Here is a 21,255-nt window from a genome sequence, read left to right as displayed (position 1 = left end):
TGAAATGTGACGATTTTATAGATATCCACGCGAACGTTCGAATATTATCGACGCGAATAACGTATAACGGTGCATTGGGATTAATAATTATTAATATTAATGATATGAATTAATAATTTTCAATCAATCGTGTATTTCAACGTTTTATTGTTCATTATTTTTTTTTTTTTTCACCAGAAAATGTTAGGTCAACATTTTTGAATTTGCTTCGTGAACCACTATGTTTAGCGTATAGGCAACGGTTGGAGATACGATTTTATGATTTATTATAATTTATAACGGTTCCAACGTAATAATGTACCGCTGTACACTAAAATTACGTTTACTGGCGATAATAGTATTATAATTAGAGTTAGGATGTAATGACTTTTGCATTTTTTTCCCTTTGATTCTATACAATGCTATCCTAGTTAAAATTTTGTTTCGTTCTCCCTTGATGCAGAATATTTTAATTTTATTTTTCATTTTTAGGCATTTTTCGCTATACGAATGCATTTTTTTGTTGTTTAACGTCATTTTTCAACATTTTTAAGTCATTTATTCATTTTTTAGGTCATTTTTTTGTAGTTTTTGTACAATCTGGGGCATTTTTCTCAAATTTTAGATTTTAGAGCGAATGTTAATAATTTTATATAATGCTTAAAATGTGCATTATTCTTTATTAATATGATAATTTATAATTCATATTTTAAATTACTATTACACCCATTATCACACCCGTATCTCTAATAAAAATTATTATGATAAATACATTTTTTGTACTTACTTAATTAGTGTTTTAGATCATTTTTAAGTTTTTAATGTAATTTTTTGAAGTTTTTAGGGCATTTTTGCATTTTTTTTAAGGAATTTTTGTGTGTTTTTTTAGGTCATCAACATCTTAACTTTAATTATAACCCAACGAAGGTACGATTTGAATTTATGATGCTGACTTAATACCGAAAGCGATGCGGGTGTGCATAATATGTGTGTGTGTGTGTGTTTGTGTGGGTTTGTGTGCACAGCGTATAGGATGCACATTATGCACGCACATTCCGAGTACTCGACACTGAAAATAATTAATACTTGTACTGTAAATCGCGCGCAGAAAACGTGTTGCTTAAATTAAAAGGTCGTGTGTCGCCACTAGACACGTGGACGTGGACGTAAATTATCGAGCATTGTCTCTCCAACGCGCATACAAATTTACCGTACATTCCAAAACCGGTGATTTCGAGCGGCATGCAATCATTATTCGTGTACCGGCACAACAATTTTTTTTTTTTACTTAATTAGAAACGGATGCGCTCCGTAAAATGGAAAACGTGAAAAGAAACGGATGAACATCGGATTGTTCGGATTTATTGTACGAGGGCGCGACGTAGGAGTTATGGATGAATGAATGCGTCTATTTCGTGTAATAATAATACCTACGTGACGCGATCAGTGGCGACGAGAAACAATTCGTCCGTGGCATATGGTATTCGAGAGATTCGTTTTTAGGATTTTTTTAATATGGAGGGATATGAAAATTTATTGAGAAGTGAGCCGTAGGGACTGAACCCCTATACCGTTTTTTTTTTTTTTAACAGCATATCATATGCAACATGTGGAGAACAATAACAAATCAAAAAATAACGATTAACGATTATATTCATCGATTTGATTATTACCTAGGCTCATAACTTGTAGTTCTAAAAAAAAGTTATAGTGAGCGCAATAGTATGCTCTCATAAAAATACATATAAGCGCTTAAATGTGCACTAAAAATATACCAAATATTGTTCGCTCGGTAATCTGCTTCAAAGTTAGCAACAAATTTACTCTCGATGTCGATAGTTTTGTGATGTTCAAGATAAGATTAAATTATTCTTATTATAAAGAAAAAACGCCATGGTACACAAAAAATAAAAATAGCACTCAAATTTCGAAATATGCAAAAATATGCAACGTAAAATTTCGTATTTACCTAATAGGTTTTCCGAATAAAGTTTATAGCTCTTACACAGGTATCTCTAGAACATTTAAAAAATGTATGCAAATGCTAGAAATTATAATTACTGATTATGAGTTGAGCTTAAAATCCGTTTAAAAAGAAAGGCTACAGTACGCGTATAATAATATAATATATGTGTGCGTATACGAACACAATGTTGACAACGGTTTTGTTGACTGCTAAATAATTATTATTGTTACACTCTAAATTCGATGCGTCGATCATACAAGGTTTTCAACTCGCTGTGATTTAGCTGTTAGCAATATTTAATTTCTCAGCGTGGGTACTACTCGCAAAGCCTTTTTTAAATCATACGTTTTTTTTTTCATCGTTATGAAGCGGTTAAAAGTGTAGTAAAAAAATAAAATAAAAATAAAGATTACCTTGCAGTAGAGATAATAACCGATATTAATCTTACTGAATACATCGTTGCAGTGAAACACGCTCTTTGTTTAGAGTAAATATTTACTTAACGTACTTGATGGTAAGTGTTTGGGGTTTTTTTTTTTAAATTGTAATTTTTCTACTTCGTTTCTTTTGTGCGTTTTCGATTTAATCGTCCGACAAAGGGTGCCGGCGAACTGGGCAATCGCACCGTTTTTCCGGCGAACGGCTGAAAACTTCGCGGAGCACACGAAGTTGTTCGTCGGATTTCGACGTGCGCCGAACATTTCGACGGTTTTGATATGAAATAATATTGCCGACGAGGTGTTGTTCGACAACATGAAAACGAAACATTGTCCTGAAGCTGCGCGTTCATGAATGCGATTCGTTTCATACGGATCGATGTCGGCGCGGACACAAAAAACGATGTTTTCAACACGTCGCGAACAGAAGAGTTCACGGGAAGCGCGTGTGCCGTGTACCAATCCACCGCCGTATCGTGCCGGAGAAAATAAATCGGTAAAAAAAAATTACGTAATCGTGGTCGTTTGTTGCGATAAGGGCGAGCAAATCTCGCGTTCGTTGGCTTGCAGTAATAATTACTATTACGAATAATTATTATTCGCCGTAAAAATCAACATTGCGCTTACACATGAGCTGTCGTCAGGGCTTGAAATCGCACGGACGACTTGCACAATAATATATACATCAAATGTACGATTGAATCGATTAAACTCAACACGAGTACTGTCAGGTAGAGTCGACGAAATAGTTCACGATCATGAAATAAAAGAAATATTTTTCAAAAATTCTATTGTTCACGGGTTTTTAATTTTTTTTTTTTTTTTACAAGAGTGAATATAATGGCTAGACAGTCGACCGTTGTAGTGAACTTTCGGGAGAAACGTTAAAGGGGAAGGTTTTTTAAGCCTGGGTCGGTGTATGCGGATTCGCGAGGTACACCCGAGAATGATGGGGTCTTCTGTATTTTCGCGGGAAAGTCGTTTCCTACGTCCGTCGCAGGAGCGACGATTTCCATGTTTCGTTTTTAAGATCCTTAGGTTCTATTATACTGATGTGTTTCGGCGTTTCGAGCAGCTCGCGACCAGGACGGAACATATAATGTCATAATATTATGTCGCGTTAGGTTTCGGTTCGCGTAGTGCGGATCAGTTTTTATAATTTATTCGTCAAAAATATAATCTCCCGTCAAACGTTTGGATTTCTAACGCGTAACGGGCGCCTTGACGGCGGTGCAGGTACCAAACATGACAATAATTCCTGCGCCACATTTGCGACGGTATTTCGCAGTTACGGATTTCAAAAATGAAATACGTACCAGTGATTTGCATGTCTCGTCGTTTCGTATTTGGTGTATGAAACATAATGACGCGTCCACAAAGAGTCCTTTAATACGGCAACCCGTGTTTACGTTAACAAATCTTCATCGTACATCTTAAACTAAGGTAAACGGAGTCTTACGCACATCTGTACGTGTGTACGTTATTGTAAGAAAATCGAGTAATGTAAAAATGAACGAATAAGATGTATTGTATATCACCAACAATATGTAAACGCGCAACGTTAATACACTGGTCTATTGTATATACGAGCGCGCGTTCCTACGTTTCTATTGTAACCGAAATCCAAAGTCAGAACAGGAACCTACGTCGTCACTGAGGTGCTTAACGTTATATTACCACGCATCGATGCAACACTAAACCAAGATTGTCAAATGAATCGATTAAAAATGTACTGATTTCCATTTGAAGATGATGCGTATTATGTATAGTGAATTTATATAGATATACAAAAATTGATGTCGGGTGGTCGTACGGGAATCTTAAAGAAAGTTTCGGTAGAAAAAATAGACGTAAACAGACCTAGGGATCACCCTAGGCAGCGATGGGTAAACAGGCTTAAGCATGATCTAAACAGGTGTGTACAGAAAGTGACAATGGTAAACAGTACGGATAATAAAGTTAGATGAAAGAATATGGCGGAAATAGCAAAAGTACTTATTGAACCGTAAAAGCTTATAGGAATTTTTAAGTTTTATTTCGTATAATAACAGATTATATGTTATCCGAATCATGACTATTGTGCACTCGTCGAATAGGTTTTATTAAGCTCTTTCAAGAGTCACTGTTTACCAGTAAGTATCATAGGTCATGCGTACAGAGTGGAAATGTATCATCGTCCGAACACGTGTACAGTCGTGGTCATGGAAGTAGGTCGTACGCATTTATGGTACGTTTACCCGTTTAAATTAATTCGAGTGTTTTAGATGCAATTACTTATATGCTCGGAACTTGATTGTTTCAACGTAATAAATAATATATATTGCACTGTGTAGTACAAGTTTAATGAACTTACCACTGCTGTAGGAACTTGCCCCGGCACTATCTGTTGACTAGCAGCCATAGTCATTTGCTGCATTAATGCATTCTTTAGGGCCAAGTGGTTACGCCCATTTATCAACAGCTGGTCCTTGAGATGTTGCGGTGGATGAAAATATTTGCACGGCGGTTTCTCTCGGTTACACCTACCCTGTGAACGCATTAACACGAATAAATTAGTTCTACGGACGTTTGCTTCTTGTGCACAATAATTACATAAACATTTTAACGGTGTTCCATAAATATTTATATATATATATATATATAGTATTTACGCGTACACCCGTATTAGTGTGTACGGTTCCCGTTTGATCGAGGTACCATATTGTACACGTTATTATAATAATTATAGCGTTAACACGACGTTTTATATAATGTCGTATACAATACTGTACTTAGAGCACATTAGCGGTTTCACGCACTATATCATTGTACAGTACCCAGCAGAATGGGTCAGATTGATTGATTTTTTTTTTTTTTTTTAGAGTAATTGTGTCTAAGAAATTGCATTCCCTCCACTCAAGATTATAACCTTTTGCGATGATAGATAATTTGTAATTACATTTCCATTCATACTAAAGATAAAGAAAAAAAAAACACTATATTTTTTTTTTATTAAAAGTAGTATACTTACAATCTATACAACAAGGTATAATGAGTAAGTGTGATGACTTAAAAACTTAAAATAATATTAATTATAGAAAAGGAAGGATCCCAGCAATGCCACCTGACAAGAAATTAGGGTTTTAATCTTTTAATATTTTTTTCTTAGTTGACCGTTTTTCTTTTTTAGGCATCGAGCAGATCTCTTGGCCATTTTCTTTTTAACACTCTAGGAATGATTGAGATAGAGGACATATTTTTAGTTAAAGGATTTGAATGAGCGCGAAGCTTTGAGTGGATAAATTTATATTTTTAAAAATAATTTCAAACGAAGAGCATATTTTAGTTTAAAATGTAACTGCAAAGAATTACGATTTACGAGCAGGTACGATGAAATTCCGCGGAGGGGTGGATGTAAGTCTGTGCGCGTAGTACGTATTGTTTTATTTTGGACGAAAACAATAATTATTAGGTAACAGTGTGTACTTGTAAAATACGATATCCATCATCATATTGTCGTGCAAACATAGTACTTGTGTAATTTATATATTGATAAACGACATGCGTATAATATGTTTGCATTGTACACGGTCTACTACGCAGTTCAGCGCGAAACGCAATCTCGCTGAAAAGACAATAGTTGGTGCGCGTAATATTGTTAAACATTTTACGAATTTCACGAAGCTTTTATACGAAAGTCTGACGAAACTCCGCAGGATGTCCGGCGATCGCGTGCGTATATTTTTATTGGCGAATATCGGTGTGGATAATAGTTAATTAAATCATTTAAACGCCCATACGGAGGAAACAGTGAGGGAGAAAGGTGATGCACATCCATTGTGGTTTACACAATGCATTACCACTCATCGAGTTTTGGAAAGAGTGGACGTGTAGTTTTCACGTTTGCAACAACAACAGTGGGTGGTTCCATAAAATGCTGTTCGTAGTACATAATAGAGTTTTGTACAATCGAAAAAGTTTTTGTCGGTATAATAATATATATATATATATTTTTAAAAGTTTTTTTTTAACATATTTTACTATATATGTATAGGTACTTGAGATGTAAATTTAATTCACATATACTTAACGAACGATTCTTTGGGTCTTTGTAGAATTACAATCGAGTTGAAAACAAATTTATAAAGCGCATTGATATTATTAGTTTTTAATACGATATTGTGCTTTTATGCACACGAGTAATTAATAGCGATCAGTACACAATTAAATACATTAGAACGGGGATAATATTCTTCATTCATTGTCTACCGTTTTAATTCTATACACGAATAGGTGTTTTCACGGTTAAAGACAAAAAAAAAATTACTAACTGCGCTCATTGTTATATGGTTTTTGTTCTTGTTTTACCATACGTTAGTCTTTTATTGTTGTTATATTTTTCGGTTTTTTTGTTGTTTTTAGAAACGAAAACCGCAAGCCTATGCTAATTAAAACTGCGCAACGAGACTTTGTGCACATGCAATACGCTGTTCGGATCAAAGGACGCGACTTTTGTGCAACGAAAGCGCTGAAATCTGATCGCAAACAATAAAACGTGATTTCCATTGTAATCGTTTGTCACCATTAATCAACGCGGTATCTTCACGGCGGAGAGGGAGCCCCAAGAGTACCCAAGAGTAAGAGGTTACACACGAGTAACCGTTGACGCGCCCGTACGATTGTTCGGAAGAGTTTTATTATCATCTCGAAGAACGTCAACGACACACGCGTTCGAATGGGTCAGTACGTCCGATCGGATGGCCGTTCGCGTAGATCCGTTCCACAATTAAACATGTACGTACATGCAGGAACTAGGGGATGGAAGACGGGCATTCGTCTCCAGGCGTAACATTTTAGAGGGTATAATTTTTGTAATTATTAACAACTAATTTGATATTTTTAGCTTTGCTAAACACTGATAACATATTAGGTTAAAACTCAATAAGTTTAAGTGAAAAATTCTCGAGAAGAGTATTTGATTATTGGACAGTGATAGGGTGCAATTTTAACATTTTCCCCGGGTGCAAAAATTCCTAGTTTCACCTCAGCGTACATGCGGATATGGCAATGCAGTTGACGACGGGCACTCGTCGGATCGTTCGAGAGAGTCTGCACGGGCACGGTCGAAATCTGGCTTCAGGGCTGTCCGTCGTCGCTGTGCTCGAGAACGTCTTCCGAGCGTTCCGTCGATCGACCACAGGGACGACGATTATACGAACGATACAACCATAATATCGAAATACTGTCGAATGAATCGGATTTGCTCGCGTTCTGTACAAATCCGTCCGCTATTTTTTTTCCTCCTCTCTAAATATATCCGTTCGCGTGGCGCAACGGTGAAGATTAATGGTTTAGGCGTGCATGTGTCTTTCGAACGAACTCGAACGTCCTAGTGCAGAAATGCAGATGGGGTTTTTGCCGTAAGCACCGTTTCAGACACGGTTATTGACAATCTTCGAACACTTGGAAATGTTTTAACGAAAAACTTATTCGAACCGTCAGAGTTTACGAACAACTGTACGTTATCCGAAAACATATAATACGGTTGCAGCAGCACGGTACCAAATACTCGATCAATATATTCGTTTTTACGTTAGCATAGTAATAATAATTCTTTTATACTCGCGGTTAACGTTAAAATCGATAGTGGGTCTAAAGCGAGAACTACGTTGTCGAATATTTCAATGTTTAGCATTGTTTCTAAAAGCTTACACAAATTTGAATCGCTCGAAAATCTTAATATTATTATAAAAAAATGCACAAACAAAATTATTGTACACGATAAAAACTTTTACTCATTGAGTAGTGTTCGAATCAGAAGCAAAAGATAAAAATATTCACATCCTATAGTGTTAGTAATTATTAATTTATCATTACTGTGTAGGAGCCGGTACATTACCAATGACGTAATTTTAACTTTTTAAATGGTCTGTTTAAAGTTTGTCAAAAGTTATAGTTGCCAGTTAAATATTTCATTTAAAGCGATTGATTTTTCAATGAATTTCTTAATTTGGCGATAAAAAAAAAAAAAAAAATAATCACAGAATGCCATCCATAATATAATTTATTATAACGTTATGCGTAAAAAAATTTTACTCATCCTTTGTATACTTCTTTCTACAACAATAAATCAATGTATAAATAAGTCAATTTTTACTGGTTTCTGTATAATAAAACTTTATAATACTTTTAACTAGTGTTTGTTTAGACGATTTCGTTTGCGATCAAATTGTATTTGCAAATTAATTTATTACATACCAAAACTGGAACATAACAGCTAAAAATATATTATTTAAATAATTGAGAAAATCAATACAAATAAATTTATTTATATCATATTAGAAAACTAGTCATTCTAATACACGTGTTATTCGCATACGCCAATTATAGTTACACAGACCGATTAATCTTGTTAACCATTCTATACAACCTTGCGTGTAAAATGTAAGGCGTTCTGAAATATAATAACTTAAGTCTACTTTTTTCTGTTAAATAATAAAAATTTTTCGTTTTGGTCGAAATACACAAATTTATATTTTATAAAAGTAAAACTATTACAGTAAGGAAAATATATTCTACAGTCGTACATATGTATTAGTGCTAAATAATAAATTATTTATGAGTAAAATATACGGTTAGCATACAACGGTATTGTTATTTTAACGTTATTCATATTTCATAAGCTGATGTAATTTTTTGAACGTGCTTTACTCGACTACGGTGTGTATATAATAATATAATAATAAAAAGTTGTTTATTTTAATATACGTGTAAGCTGTTTAATATTTAATAATAAACTTGCTACTGTTTATTTTAATACGTTCACTAATATATACCAAATTAAACGGCTACCTAATTTGAGCTTTGATAATAGACTTTTATGTATATATAATTTATTACATTATTATTATATAATCTTGTAAGTACATTAACATATCAAGTGGAATTTATATGGAAAATAAATACGATGGAAATGTAGATTTAAATACGTTCCGTTGTAATTTTAGTTTTAATGGTGTATAATAAAAATAATTTGTACGCATTAAAATACATAATCAAATTCTACGGAATATAACAACTAAATTAATAAAACTTGTATTGAATAACGGTTGGTGGTTTTACATTGTTTTACATCATTTTGTCTTAGGAAAAAACGAGCGATTATATTTTATTGTTCCGTAGCTACGAAATTTATCGACAAACATAGTTTCGCGTTCTATCGGCTATTAGTTTAGACCATGAAAATTAGTCCGACCGATTTTCGTATCATTTCTCAGAAGTGAGAGAAGTTTGATATCATGGATGTTCGCGTTAAAACCATCTCGTTTGAATCTTCAAAAATAACAATCAGTTCTTACGCGTGGTACAGAAGTAAAATAGTAAAATGACTCCGGAAAAAAAAAAAAAAAAACATGTACGGAAAGTTCACCTTTATTTGACGGGGATAAATAAGTTGTTGTTTATTGAACCGTAAATAGATCAATACCGAAACCATATTACAGTAACGTATAAGCGTACCACGAGTACTAGATACAGGACGTTTTCTTTTACCGGTGCGGTTAAACATTTTGAATAAATCAATCGGAATAGAATAAACGAAAACGATTTAAGGTACACCGGTCCGTTTCAGCTCATAGTTTTGAAGTTTGCGCGCAGAAATCGGAATCGTTACAACAAGATGGTGTAATATTGATAGAACGCGGTTTCGTGATAATTATGTAATAACACATAATGTCAATTAAAAAATATTACGCTTGTAAGATATTATTTTCAACGGTTGCTTTTAATTGATACGAAGGATGTTGAAGATTTCGTAAACGAAATATACGACACTGACCATTGTAGTTTTTAACGTTTAACGCGAGATTTTAATGTTTGCGCTCTCGCGGGAATCGCGCCCGGGGCGTAGGCACCTCTCGCCCCCTTGCTACGGCCCTGGTCGTGCGACGTGATAACCGTCACGGGGTTATCATTATCAGGTTTACGAATATTAAGCCCGGCGCACATTGAGACGCAGCCGACGCAGCGTGGTTTTCTGTAATCTATTAGTTAGAACGTACCAGCGCGTACTGGGAGGCAGGGCAGGACAGAGCAGTGCTGTGCCTGTGCCGACCTGCGTCGTTCGCGACACAGATTACTGCACACGTGCAGTTTTGGAAATCACGGTATTACATAATTTTACACTAAACCAAACTAAACTTGTTAATTAAGTCAGGATTTTTAAAATAATTACGATGGAATTGTTTGTCGGAAAATTCCGATGACAAATTCAATTCATCGTGACTTTGTCTTTCTCTTCGTAGAATTACTTCTCCACGTTTTTTTTTTCCTTTACTTAACGAACGCAACAAATTCAATCAATTCATCAAATCCGTCGTCGGAATCTGATTCAGAACTTAGATTTATTAAACTTTCGGCCATCGTACACAATCGCTCATGCTATGCTAACCGTGGACAACAACTGTCGGTGAAACGTCAGAAACGCGTAGTAATATGCGGTCACTTAGGTAGCGCAGTTTTTCCTGCGCTGCGCTGCGTCGCCTGCGTCTCAATGTGCGCCGGGCCTTATTGTTTTTTACTAATCGTTTTTGTGTCGCGGCTTCCTCACACAAAATCGTCGTACGCGTGTTAACGTTCCGCCGCAGTCCGACTACCGGTTCGTTTTCGTACCCGAATCGCCATCCGATCGCGTGTCCAGACAAACCGTTTCGGTGTCGTTCCGCTGTCGACGAACAATGTAACACGACGCGGTCGCGAAAAACGCATACAAAATCTAACCTTCGCGAAAGGATCGTATGCGATCGACGGCGCGCGTGCGCGACACAAGTCAAAGAAGCTCCGGTCGGGCGACTGTTCGCGTACGCATCATACATCGTTTCCGTTATCGTCGTAACAAATGCTCGAATAACTTGCGACGACGACGGTCACGACGTCCCGGGCTATTAATCCCGGAATACTTATACTTATAAGCCGCCCGTAGACGGATAAACCGTATAAATTGGATTGGATTTTTCGCGTTCCGGTGCGCGGGCGGGGGCGAAAAACGTCGAGAGGTCGATAACCGTCGTTTTTTTTTTTTTTTTCCGGAACGGTTTCCGACGGCCGGAAAAACCAACGCCGAACAATACGCGCGCGATCCTATTATTGTGACGATAACACATCGGACCATCGGATAAGAATCAACGCCCGTGCTCGTGGTTCGTTCGTGTTGCCGTTTGTATTGCGTTTCCATTATCGATTAACAATCGTTAATCGGTCGTCAAGGCGGATATGTCATATCCGTCGCTTTGAACGGTAACCGTGGTCTTAAGAGTGTCCAATTGACCTCTATCCTTTTACGAACGCTGACGGTACAAAAAAAAAAAAAAAAAAACGATATAGTTTACGTCAGTGCGGTAACAGAGTAATGTACTAATAATAAATGGTGAGTTTTTAGTAACATCTGTTGCGACACGAAGGCGAAGGGAGAATCCTGTCATCGGCGATCTCGCTTTTCACGAGTGACGACCCCCTTGCGAGAAGTAGTCTTCGTCATCGTTTCTTAAAATATTGTTGTTCGTCCTTAAGCAATAATTGTTGAGTTATAATAATAGTCTCTGCAGATGCTGAAATTTCTTAGCGCAAGAGAAAAAAAAAAATCTGTTGCCAAACAATTGTTTTTGATATGTTTGTTCGTTATCTGATGAATCGAGTTATATAGAATGACAAATACTATTCCAGATAATGTGAGAAAAAAAATCAATTTTTCGAGGGTTAATTCAAGTTTGTCCGCGTAACGCTGTTTTTCTATGGAATCTTTAAAACAATACGTATGCAAAAAGCATAAACGTTCGATTCATGTCTTTCACGTTTTTAGAACATACACCAAAAACTTATAAATTTGCTATCGATTATAGTAACAGATGTTAAACGTAAGATATTTTGAAGTATTGGGTTTAACTTTATCTACGTTTAAATATGTACATTAAAAATATATTATTTATATTTTACGTTAATTTTAGATTATATTTAAGGTGTATGTCACTGTTTTAGTTTTGAATTAATTTCCTCAGGCTATATTTGATAATAAATGTTTATTAATATCACAGCAACTCACATTTTTTTTCAATCAACAATTTTTACTGTCAATAAATGTACATAAAATCTGTTGATAAACAGATAATTTGTTCACTGTAATTTCCAATTTTATCATGAACAATAACAATGATTCATTGTACATTGTGAATTGAGCACGGCTCAGAATACATTTTTAATTTTTCATTAAAATGCGATTAGATAACATACTTTTCATACATAAAACGATCTGCTCTAGTTCTAACCGAAATCAACCTCACACTAAAATCCAACTAAATAGTTTTGTTTAAACATAAAGTTCACATAGCTTATACGGTTAGTCCATGTTGTGTTCGTCGTATTTCAATACGAGTAAATTAATGAACAAATATTAAATCGTTGTATTGTACATAATGCCGACAAGTGATCTTAAATATTGTGCTGGTATTTTGACAATTTTCTTCACTTCGGGAATCGATAAATGTTAATAATTATTATGAAGTTATAATTCACCATTTCGTCTAAAATAATAATTAACGGTTAATAACTTTCTCTCGCTTCGAAAACCGATTAAAATATTCTCCCGATAATTTCGCAACTTGTTCGTTTCGTAAATACCTAAGCGAAATATTTTAATCCGTTCTCGAATTTTCTATACGTGTAAATATAATCCGATCATTTGAAATTACTACTATGTTGCTAACATTATTGTACACAGACAGTGTCACTTATTGAACAAAAATAACCGTAATGCGAAGAAAATAAGAAATAAAATATTTGAAAAACATTATAATGAATAATACAAATAATTAACATTATATCGGGGCTTTTGTTATAAACATACTTTTATACGATTTTTTTTTCTAGTTTTTAATATTCATTTAATTTTTTTATTATTATTATTGTTATTATTACAGTGAAACCTCTCTTAACGGGCATCTCTAAATAACGGACACATTTTTCGGTCAAGGAACAGCCCAATTGAAATTATTGATTTGCGCTGCTATAAACAGCGGACATTTCTTAATAACGGACGTGGACAGATTTAGACAGTCCGATAAATACCTCTAAATAACGGACAGCTATACTAAAAAACAAAAACATACTCGTATTGTTTAATACGTATGTACTTTTTTACATAACCATAACCTAATTTACTTATGTACAACCAATAAATTCGAACCTAAACATAATGACGAAAACATACATTAAACGAATAGCGATGGTTTCCCAAGTTGATATCTACCAGTTGGTGTTTTGTTTTTATCATGGTTCCAGTACAGTCACGATTGACGCTGAAGAACACGTTGTGAATCAAGATATGGAAGATGATAATAATATCGACGAAGCGAAAATAATATCCAAAGAAGCATTGCAGTTAGCTAATTGGTTGAAGACATTTTTTCTCAACACATCTATGATGTAATTTCACTATCATCGAAGTTACAGTCATCTCCAGTCCGATTTTGAGTTAATTGTCGTACAAGAAAAATAACAAATTAAAACTTTAGATTTTTTTTACCGTTTTACCGTTTTAATATATATATACTTAAATAATTAATAACTGTTATAGTACATCATAAATATTTTTTTAAGTCAGTACAGTTAAGATTATGATTTTTATTCGTTTTTACCAATCAGCGGACGCCTCTCAATAGCGGACAATTTTTTATGGTCCCGCGAGTGTCCACCATTCAGAAGTTTTACCGTATTATTATTAAGTCTCCGTGCGTTGGATTTATTTCCTTAGTTGCGTTCCTGTTAGCGACCACGCCTCGATCAAGTAATTGACGGCTGAAAATGTATTCTCGGATAAACGCATGAAAAACACATTATACTATAGAGCAATATAGGTTTGAAGATGATGATTGATATTCGATTCATAATCAGTTCGGTGGGCACCCGATACAGCGTACGGTTTTATATTTGGCCGCTTGAAATTGACTTTTCGTTACTTTTTTATCGGTTGGTTTTCTTCGTTGGTATTATTATTTTTAATAAATTACGACGAAAACAGTGCGACGTCGTGGCGCCAGGCGGTTCAGCGAGACGGCTGAATCGGTCGATTCGCCCGGTACCTTATAACATTATAGTCTAGTCGGTGGTGATTGTTTAGGGTGTTAAAGAAAACGAAGAAAAAAAAAACAACATTGGAAACACGTTATTTTATGTCCCGCATCAGTAGATATATCGGTGTGATTAGATTTTCGCAGTGGGAAAGCAAGGATTTTTAAACGAGGAGAGGTGCGGCGTACGGTTTTATAACTTATCTTAGACTCTCGGCAAAAAAAAAAAAAAATAAAATAAAATAAAATAAATAAAAATATCAAAAAAACAGCAAAGCCTTTTGTGTGCCACCGGGAGAGGTGGTTCAGTAGTACATTTATTCGTTTGGACGGTTTTGTTATTGGTGACGGTCGAAAAATATTATTTCAAGCGAAGCCACTTGGTCGAAAAATCGCATTGAACGCACGCGCGATCTTTCACGGCGTATTCAAATAATACCGTTCGAAAGCGCGGTTTCCGTTGGACAAGGATGTCGCGCGAAACTTTTGGAGCTTTCACGCGGTTCGGAAAAAAGCTTGGCGAGAACGCGCAACGATAAATTGGAAAACACGTCAATCGACGTCACGGCGAAAAGAAAAAGCAAGAGACAACTTTAACACGATTTAGAACCTAAAAGTTAACGACTAAAAGCGAAAGCGCCGTCAATTGTGACGGGGACTGCTGCGTTTTCCTTGTTGTCCCTTGACCACGTAACAGAAAAGGGACTCGTTAGAATCGGACGCTAACCGCGGTTGTTTACCGTAACACGGGTATAGGCCGCGGGCGCGTAGCGTAACCTGTAAGACTGACTCCGAAACGAGAACCTTTTTTTTTTCCTTCTTCAAAAACGTTTGAATTATTGTCTAACAGGTACTCGGAGTCCTCGTGCGCCATTCGTTTTTCGTTCGATCGCTTACGTTCTAACTCAGATTACATCTTGCTCCCGACATTCAACGTGTATTCACGTATGATACATCACGTCTTGGGCGAATTAATTTTAAAGTATACACAGTGTGTGTAACGCACTCGTTATTTATTTATTTATTTTTTATTACGAACGTAGAGGGTTATTTTTTTGTTTGTTTGGAAAGCATTGATAATCATAACCTTGATAGGCGAATTACTAAAATACAACTCGTTCTCGGGGAATCCTTTGATTCTCAACATTTTCATAGTGTTTTTTTTTTATGATTTTATATTATGTTCTTCAAACCGTTTTTAACGCAATAATAATTGGCTGAGACATTATATTTTATACGGTACCGTGATGTATGGGATAAACGGTATAATCGTACTCAAGTGTCGTAGAAAAAGTATATTCAATTTTTCAACAAGTTTTCTCTAAACCTTTTGTTTTTGTTGCGTAGTAATTAGCGGTAAGATAATGATTAATAAAGGCAAAGTTTATGAACGACAGAATTAAAAACATTTCGCCAAGTTCTATCGCGAATGACGAAATGACAATGTGCCAAATACATATGAACATAACTAATAGATTGTAATGTAATAATAATAATAATAATAATAATAATAATAATAATAATAATATTATAATCTTCTCTCTTCAAAAAATTAATACTTATACATGGAAATATACACGTTACATACATTATTGATCGTAATATTATTGTAACATTTGAAATCAATAATGGGAAAAGATGCCCATCAATAGGCGTCGATTACATTCTATTCAATATTCGATCCGCGAAAATTCTCATTTTTCATTGTTTCCGCGTATTTTACTGATCACCAATCGCTCTACGATCATTTCCTTTCTAGACTTTCTTCCCAAACACCAAATACAATTTTATTGAATCGCGAACTTGTCCACGAACGATCGTGAACTGGTGAAAGTTTAGGTGAACGTCGGGCGCGTCGTATGTGTTCGCGAAATTTCGTTGGAGTAAACACTATTATAATAGCACAAAACGACCGCGTGCTCAACATTCGTTGTGTATTAATTAGAATTCCGATTGCGATTCGACGAGCGATGAATTCGATTATAATAACGTTGTATAGCGTGTCACATATGCCACACGATGACAACTTGAACTGCGACGTTTTAGCGGCGTAGGAGAAAAGACGATTCGGCAAACCTGGTGTGTGCGCGCGTTTATTATACGCGTACGAAATGTAATTACTTCGGATTAATATCAACGTGATCGCGCAATATTCCGATTTCAGTCTAAAGGATTGTGCCGTTCCACGTTTATTGTGCACAAAGCGTGCTTTTATCAAACCGTCGTTGTGTCTCGTGCACACAGTGGCGTGCGCAGGGGAAGGATGATGGGGGATACATCCCACCGTGGGCTTTTTCTTTTTTAGTCTTAAAAGTTTAAAAACGTATCTGAGAAATACGACGGGACAGTCACGGTGGTTAAATGGATTGGCGTTAATGAACATACATCCAGACATTCCATTATCTACAGAACAAATAATTGATGGGTTTAGTGTAAAAGCCAGAAGGATGGATTTCCGCTTTGATTGCATTTTTTTTTTCTTGCATAATAATAAACAATAAAGATTGAAAATAATAAATTTTTATTTGTGACACCCTCCCCCCCCCATATCGAAATTCCTGCGCACGCCACTGCGAGCAAGACTATTGTCGATAACCTAATCATTAGGTCCTAATGGATTCGAGCGGATACGATGTATGAACCGACCGGATCGCCGGGGAGAAATGAACCGGCCTTTGGGACGTATGCGGTACGATGTTTTACGTGAGATTATACGCGCTTTTCGAATTCCCCGTGGGCAGGACGTTTTTAATTTTTTCATCTAGGAACAAAAGGGACGCGTATCTGGCGGCGTGATTGTAAAGGAGGTGAAAGAAATAACGAAAAAAAAAAAAAAAACAAAGCCCGAAATGTCGTCGCACGCCTGTTGTTCGTGGGGAGTGGTGTTGGCGCGGTAGTGGAAGTAATTGCAGGGGCGACGTGGCGGCGGCGGCATAGGGGAAATGAATTGATGGCGCCAGTAGGTCGGCAGACAGTATCGCTGTCTATAACCATGGTAACATTAGCAGTGTGTATGGTTTAAAAGTTAGATTGCTGATTAAATGCAATTATTCAAAAGACGGCGGGCGCACCGGCGAAGGGGTTTGCGCGCGGGACTGCGGGTCGGTCGGCGGCGGGTGCGGGGTAGGAGTTCCGTTGTTTTATGACATTCGTGTGGGCGGCCGTTTACGACCGTTATCTCTTACGATCGGCCGGCAAGACCTAAATAAACGGGTATTGCGATAGTGCGCTGCGGGAACGAAATTCAAATCCGGATCTCGACCGTCGGTCGGAAAAAAATGACGTCACGTCCTCGCCAACGGTCGGTGCGCAATCAAGGGCGCCCATATGGGGGGGGGGGGCAAGGGAGAGACATGTTCACCTCCTGGAAAAATGAAAATTGTTTACTATGATCAGAAAATATTTATTTAAATAGAATTTAAAAATTTAATTTAATATATGAAAATCTATAATTCGTTTATGAAAAATATATTTATTTAATTTGGAAAATCAGGTTATCAGATATAAATAACAATACACTTTTTCGTTTCTATTCTATGGATAATTATCAATTCTTAAAACATTTTGTATTTCCAGAAATACGGTATGTTTATATGCGCGTGTGTGTAAAACCATAATATTTATATAATATTTGTAAATTAATATTTTAATAAATATGACTAATGTTTTAAGTGTCCAATTCATATTATTAATTAAATAAAAATTTTAATAAACTACTTTTATGGTAAATTGGTTAAGTAATTATTATTTTGTAGTCTTCCAGTTTGATATATATAATGTAATAGTATAGTGTAAAATCGTAAAACCCTTCCTATATCGTGGGTCGTTCCTATTTATGAATAAATTGATAAATTAAAATGTTGTCCCCCCCCCCCTTTGAGAATTTTCCTATGGGCGCCCTTGTACACAACGTATGTGCGTAAACGCAGACGAATACTTTGAACGCGCGATCGTCCGCATCCCATATGTGTACCGAGTTGTTCTCCGTTTTAACCGTATCGAACCGTTTTCTATTTCTATTCAAATAAATACGATAGTAACGTTCACGCCGCAGTAAGCCAATTATTTTTACATTAATCCAAAACATATTTCACCTAAAACTTGGCCCGTGAACTTTTGGAGCACCTAAAAATAAACGGCCCGTTAACGGTTCGAGTTAGCGACCACCACTGCGGCGCTCTACACGAACGTTGTTTACAAGACGGACGCGATCGAGTGTATAGAATTGAAATACGGATCGCGGCTGTATATGGTTCATACAAACGGATACGGTTCGAATACCGCCCGTCGGGGTTCCAACTTATACGCACGTCTTAAATCAATCTATTATGCACGACGTTGTGTACGGTTTTGGTCGCAGGAAGAAAAGAAATCCTACATGCATTATGTTTTTGTTGCGTGGCTCTGTTGAAGAGTAGTGAAAACGGACGACGGATTAATATTAACAACAAAGAAAGGAATATATCGTATTATGCATATATATGGAACACCGTGAGGGGTCGTGGTTCTGAGTAAGGGAGGATGGGATGGACGGCCGTAAGGAGTGTCAGTGTGCACTTTATTAAGTGCGATGAAATTCGATTCCGAACAGTAGATATCAGGATATCAGTTATATATTATACGAATATACAAATATGCAGAGGCAAACCTTTATTATCACGTCGTTATTTTTTCCTCCCTCGAAGTATTACAACACGATATTCTGAATCTTTGACTTTTGTCGACATTTTTCGAACGCTCCTTCTGTCTGTGTTGTACGAGAAATGTCATTGTTTTCGTCAAAATGCGGACACTGAATTGAGGCTATTTTTCTAATTACGAACAGTACTCTGGATGTGGTTTTTTTATGTTTTCGGTAAAAAAAAAAAAAAAAACTAAAATTTTTCTGTTACGAACGGAGCGCTTTGCAGTCAGTGCCAAGCACTGAAATAATTGGCAAGTGCGAGTACTAAAATAAGTACAGGATAAATAACATAAAAATAAATATGAATTCACAGTTTAATAATATTACTATGTAAAGATACGTTGAAAGTTATACAATTTCAGTACTCCGATTACGTGTGATACGAATTGAACAATGGTACGGAGATCAGCATATTGTGTAAACTACGTTTTGGGTAAAATAATGAATGTTTCGATATTTTGGTAGATTGTTGAATTCTCGTTGTCGAATTGCAATGTTAAAGTTTGTAATCGACACTAATAGGTATAAATAGTATGTGGACATTTTTATTTAAATTAATTATTTTTATACGAAGTGTACAAAATTAATAATATTTTTAAACATTTAATTTCAGTCCAAGCATTAGAATGTTAATTAAATCGGCTAAGGTATTTATCGAACAATGACGTCAAATATATTATTAACTTATTTAATGGTTAGAAAGTATATGTAAATACCACATTTTTAATAATTGATTGTATTCCATGAACCACAATGATCCATTATGCCGGGGTACATTGACAAAACACATGCGACGGAATCGTCAGAAAAAAGTCTGCGTCCGATCGTTCGACAACGAAGAGTCAACTAAAAATACCCTGCATGAGGCGCACGGTCGTTTTTCGGTTCGCAAAACCATTTTCAAGAGAGTGCCGTGGCCGAGTAGATTATTTGGTTTTAATATAACGCAGGCGTGGGCAACTGGCGGCCCGTGCTATATTTTCAAATTACATCATACAATTTTAAAGTCTATCGTCTATACATTATCATATCAATGTAATAATTATTATCCGGTAATGAACATCGTTAAATGCACAGATATATATTAATATATATCTGTGGTTAAATGTATAAATGTCATAGCTTTCAATCATAGCTGTTTGTACTGAACTATTTTACTATATCAGTTTTTTCGTATCGTGTTGTCGTTTGTGTTGAGTTTATTATTTCCGTGTACATAAATGCTAATTAAAATTCATATTTTGAATGGCCTCTTTTTTTTCTTTTTTTTTTCTTTTCTATGCTCTGGCCCGTTAGATTTTAATTTTCTAAAAATTGGACGAATTAAAAACAAAACATGAACGAACGGTCGATGGTGGTTCGGTCGCTGCAGGAGCTGTTCGCGGTCAGAGTTCACGGTCCTGAGAAAATAAACCGCGAACATCCGCCAACCGACTGTTCCGAACTCGAGTTCCAACATAAATTAATCTCACTGTACTAACCGAGGACCAATGACCGTAGTCGTCGGAGCAGCTTGCTCACGAAATTAAAAATAAACGAAACTCACTCTACGTACAAATGGGTAACGTACGGGTTTCAAGAAAATACATAATTAATTAGGACGTACGCACGCGTATTGAATAAATGTGTGTAAAAAATAGAAGAAAAAAAAATAGAAATATTTCAATCGGGATTAATTGAAACGGATTCATCTCGTGTCAGATTTAATCTATGGCCATTAAAAACGTGGTATATATTTACATTTAAAGCCCGACCCTCTGTTCATTACAAACGGTGACAAGCTCGAAGGCGTCTGGGATACAGATGTGCGCATTATTAGACCGTGTGATAATATGTATCAAGACCCTGTGCGAACAGTAACACATCGGTTGTCGTGGGGAACGTTTCGCTGTCACCAGTGGCGTATCCAGGATTCATTTAACGCGGGTGTTTTAAAATTTAATAGACTTATGGTAAGTGGAAAGCTCTGCCTCCCACTCGTATTGCATTAATAAATACCACGTATTTATATAAATTATTATATTAAGACAGTATATTTAAAATCTACAAGTTTTATACAACTTTTATTCAAATTATACTGTAAGTAAGTTT

The 21,255-nt window shown here is 35.9% G+C and overlaps 1 protein-coding gene across 2 annotated transcripts in view; it reads right to left on the bottom strand.

Moving 5' to 3' along the window:
• Positions 1-21,255, bottom strand: part of LOC112685149 (protein muscleblind) — a 68,301-nt gene that overhangs the window by 16,327 nt on the left and 30,719 nt on the right. For both annotated transcript variants that reach the window (XM_025556967.1, XM_025557042.1), the window contains exon 2: positions 4,736-4,909. In XM_025556967.1, the coding sequence (XP_025412752.1) occupies positions 4,736-4,909 (174 nt within the window). The remainder of the gene's footprint in view (positions 1-4,735; positions 4,910-21,255) is intronic.

The sequence above is a fragment of the Sipha flava genome, unplaced genomic scaffold (genome assembly GCF_003268045.1).
Source record: "Sipha flava isolate LNK unplaced genomic scaffold, YSA_version1 0_pilon_pilon, whole genome shotgun sequence".
Taxonomy (NCBI): domain Eukaryota; kingdom Metazoa; phylum Arthropoda; class Insecta; order Hemiptera; family Aphididae; genus Sipha; species Sipha flava.
The sequence above is the reverse complement of the archived record's forward strand: the minus strand, read 5'-3'. Positions and strand labels throughout refer to the sequence as shown.